The 4,404-nt window shown below is 36.3% G+C and overlaps 1 protein-coding gene across 1 annotated transcript in view; it reads right to left on the reverse strand.

Annotated features, from left to right (window-relative positions):
- Positions 1-4,404, reverse strand: part of dock2 (dedicator of cytokinesis 2) — a 122,152-nt gene that overhangs the window by 68,350 nt on the left and 49,398 nt on the right. Inside the window, exon 22 of the mRNA XM_016565303.1 lies at positions 3,108-3,203. Within this exon, the coding sequence (XP_016420789.1) occupies positions 3,108-3,203 (96 nt within the window). The remainder of the gene's footprint in view (positions 1-3,107; positions 3,204-4,404) is intronic.

The raw sequence follows: 4,404 nt of genomic DNA on the forward strand, positions 1-4,404 counted from the left end.
ATTTTAGTCAGCATGGATGCATTATCAAACGTGAACATAAAGACATTTATAATGGTATAAAAGATTTCTATTTCAAATAAATGCTGTTTTTTAAACTTTCTATTCATCAAAGAATCCTGAAAAATGTCACTGTTTCCACAAAAATATGAAGCAGCACAACTGTTTTCAATATGATAATCAGAAATGTTTCTTGAGGAGCAAATCAGCATATTAGAATGATTTCTGAATAATCACGTGACACTGAAGACTGGAGTAATGATGCTGAAAATTCAGCTTTTGTTTGATCACAGGAATAAATTATATTTTTAAAAAATATTTCAATAGAAATATTTTAGGTTATTTTAAATTGTAATAATATTTCAAACTTTTTACTGTTTTTACTGTATTTTTAATAAAATAAATGCAGCCTTGGTGAGATAGAGAACCATCGCCATGGAGATCTACCGCGGCTTAGATTGTATAATTACTTTCGTTTGCATTCATGGAAAATGCCACCAGCATCACTGCTGTCATAGAGATGTGGTTACAATGTCGGAAAATAAAACTTTTGGACCATGAGCTTCATAATACAGTCCAGGATAAAGGATTTGTTAAAACCGTTGCTCCTACTGAACGGATTATGCTTTGAAATAATAGTTACATTGTGACGAAATTCTCAAAGCCCAGGCTGAACCAAAAGCTCATCTGACATCCTGAAAACTTGAGGACAATTTAAAACCCAAGGAGACCCACAAGACCTCGCGTCTAACCAGTCAATAAATCCCCTTCATAGTGTCTGACAGAGGCGGAATGCAGTCGATATCCCTCTACGCCGATGGACGGAGTGTTATCCTGATGGAGATTCTGTCTCATCTCCTCATCACTGTTCTCTGACCTTTGTGTGTGGATGGCTTTCGTCCCCGACTAATGAATGTCTAACACTCTGTTCCCAAACCTAGTGATCTGCCTACATACACAGCATTTTAAGCAACTGGCAGTTGAGCTCCCCTTGCAAAGGCAGTTCCAAATTAGGCCGTTTTATAAAATACAACCACACTGCATTGTCCTTATTGGTAGCACCCAAGTTGTTACAATTACTGTTTAAATGAATGGTTCACCCAAAAATGGAAATTTGCTGAAAATGTACTCAGCCTCAGTCCATCAAAGATGTAGATGAGTTAGTTTCTTCATGGGAACAGATTTGGAGAAATGTAGCATTACATCACTTGCTCACCAATGGATCCTCTGCAGTGAATGGGTGCCGTCAGAATGAGAGTCCAAACATATGGACTCTCATATCTCTTAAATGCATATTTCTCTTCTGATCCAGATGAGATGACTTTTTCACTGGAGGAAGCAATACTATGAATTATGGACTGTTGTTTATAGCCGGAAAACAATGGTTTGAAGTCAAAACCATGGATTGATTTCTTACAAACACTCAGCTTTTCACTTCACAAGATGTTAATTGATGGAGTGGAGTCGTGTGAATTACTTGTGGATTATTGTGATGTTTTTATCAGCTGTTTGGACTCTCATTCTGACGGCACCCATTCACTGCAGAGGATCCATTGGTGAGCAAGTGATGTAATGCTACATTTCTCCAAATCTGTTCCCATGAACAAACAAACTCATCTACATCTTGGATGGACTGAGGGTGACTACATATTCAGCAAATTTTCATTTTTGTGGTGAACCATTCCTTTAATTGGAATCAATCGATTGGAAGCAATCAGTCACTCTATTTCAGTAAGGATGCTGGCTATTTAGAGAGCAGGCAGCTCACTAGGTTTTGGAACAGAATTTAAATGTATTAAAGATTGAAGTACAGAATTCAAAATTTTAAAGTTGTAACATTTTCAAGTTACAATGTGATTCTAAAAACAAAAGCAAGAGGGAAAATGACTAAAGGGGCTGTTCATACCAAACATTCTCGTATTACATCCACGCCATTTTTTAGTTGGTCGATTTACATAAACATGCATTTGTAATACGCTGTGTCAAATTAAAAGTTACATTTTTTAACAAACGTATCACATTCGGTTCCCTTGGGCCATTTTCAAATGTATGCGAATGGCTCCTATTGCTACGTTCATGTTACATTGAAATTACCATAATCACTAAATGAGATTCTACTCAGAATTGTTCAGTTTCTCAGAATCAGGAATTATTCATTTCTATGGCAACACTCAATGCCAAAATTACTGAAAATTGCTGCATAACACTAGAATGGCTGCATGTGCAGCTTTATTCATGATGAAAGTAAAAAATATATATATAATAATCACTATATTCATTTACCTCCATATTCTCAGTGAATGTGCATCTGGAAACATCAGCAATAATAAAACAATAGTAAAGATAATATATGTGTAGAGGTACAGCAGCTGTTGTTTGTCTGCAATTGTACTTAGTTTTCATTGAATTGTGAGTTTCTGACTTGTAATTTGTGAGTTCGACAAAAACATGGGCAGGTTTTAGAAACTGGTAATTATGGTAATTTCACCATGACATGAACGTCCCATTAATGCAATATGGATGCAACCGCTAATTTCCTCACAAACACATATTACTGAATTTAAAGTGTAAATGTTTGATGTTCTCACAGACATTGTAGCTTCAATGTTTAGATTCATTATGATCAATGAATTCAAAAACACTGACATATTTTTATATCAGTTTTTATATCAGATAAACACTTTTTGCTTCCTAGAGTACTTAACACACACACTGGTTCAAACGCACGTCTTCCGCTCCGTATCTGTCCTGTACTCATGTCCAGACTTCAAAATATACAGTATATATAAATATATATATATAGAATAACAAATATTATAATCAATGTATTTTTATACGCCAATATTCTGATAGTCTAAGACTACATTTCCCACAATGCACTTATTCTTCCTCCTTCCTTGTTTGTAAATGAGATATTTAAGACGACGTCAATAAAATTGTGTATTTTAATGCAATAAATGTTTCTGGTCTGGTGATATAGTTAACCTCAAAATACCAGATCTGGCCTTTGTTTCCATCATTAACTAAGTATGAGCAATATTAATAGTGACGTTTGACTTAAAAGAGAGAAAAGGACAATGAATGGAGAGGATCTAGTGGTTTAAACTCACGATGAGAGTGTGTTCTCGGCCCATCGTGATGACTGTGCAGTTTATCGTCCTCAGCAGAGACGACACAATGTCCTGAATGTGCTGAAATGTGTCTCCCTGGAAAAGAAAGAGACAAAAAGCTTGTTATTTGTATTCTAGCGCTGCATTCAAACGGTCATAGATTTTCTCATTAAGTCGCCCAATTAAAACACAACCACACAGAATGACTCTTGAGTTTCTCACCTCAGCGTTCCCTGTTTATAAGCTATATCTTAGATGAATAGCAGACACGAAATGTAAATTCTATCATCATAACCAGATATTTCAATACAAAAGGAGGTGAATGGCGACCACATGTGTTATGCAAGATTTTTAAGGTTTTCAGTAAATAGCTATTTAAATTTGAATTGATTTCTTACATAAACATAAAATAAGGTTTTGATTACATACACAAGTCAGTCACAAGTCATGATATTTTCATGCTGTTTTTTGTCATTTGTGGAGCTTTACAGCTCTTGGTCAATATTCACTTTCATTTGCATAGAAAAGAGCAGTGTGAAACAATATGATGAGGTAATGCTTACAGAATTTAGGTTTTTTTTTTGGTTAACCATTCCTTTAACCGTGCAAATGAAGAGTGAAATGTGTGTTTGTGTTTTAGCTGCAGGTCTGGTCTCTCTGGCTCCATCACACAAATTTTTTGTTTTAATGTATTGATTAGACTGAAGAGATCTGGAACAGGCTTGGCGTGAGTGTGTGTGTGTGTGATGTCAACTAAAGACCTTTCATTTCTTTTTAAAGTGCCCCTATTATGCCATTTTTAAGGTTGCTAATATTGTTTTATGAGTCTCCTAAAACAGGTTTACATGCATGCAAGGTCAAAAAACATGTTAGTTTTCTCAAAAAATAGATTTAATTTTACCTCATTTCTAAATTATTCGTAAACGACTCGTGCGAAGCAATTCAAAGAATCAGTCTCTCTAAACCCCTCCTTTCCGTGAGCCCTCACTGCTGTGATTGGTCAGATGGTGCAGTCCTTCGTGATTGGTCCAGAGCCGTAGAGATATTGGCTCTGGATTAGTCTACCGCACACAGCGCGTGTCAGAAACGAAACGCCCACTGCCATGACGGAATGACAGCCCTGGAGACTTGTCAGTACATAGAAAAGATGGTATGGATTGTACCTTACCAATTCGAGCCGGATTCTGATGATGAAACGGTTGAACTGGCTGATCGACAAGAGACTGATTCGCAAGCACAACTGGAGCAGGACGTTTCTCAGTGGGAAGTGTCAAGTGTTAACAAGTTTGTGGTAATT

The sequence above is a fragment of the Sinocyclocheilus rhinocerous genome, unplaced genomic scaffold (assembly GCF_001515625.1).
Source record: "Sinocyclocheilus rhinocerous isolate Xijiao unplaced genomic scaffold, SAMN03320098_v1.1 scaffold3135, whole genome shotgun sequence".
Lineage (NCBI taxonomy): Eukaryota > Metazoa > Chordata > Actinopteri > Cypriniformes > Cyprinidae > Sinocyclocheilus > Sinocyclocheilus rhinocerous.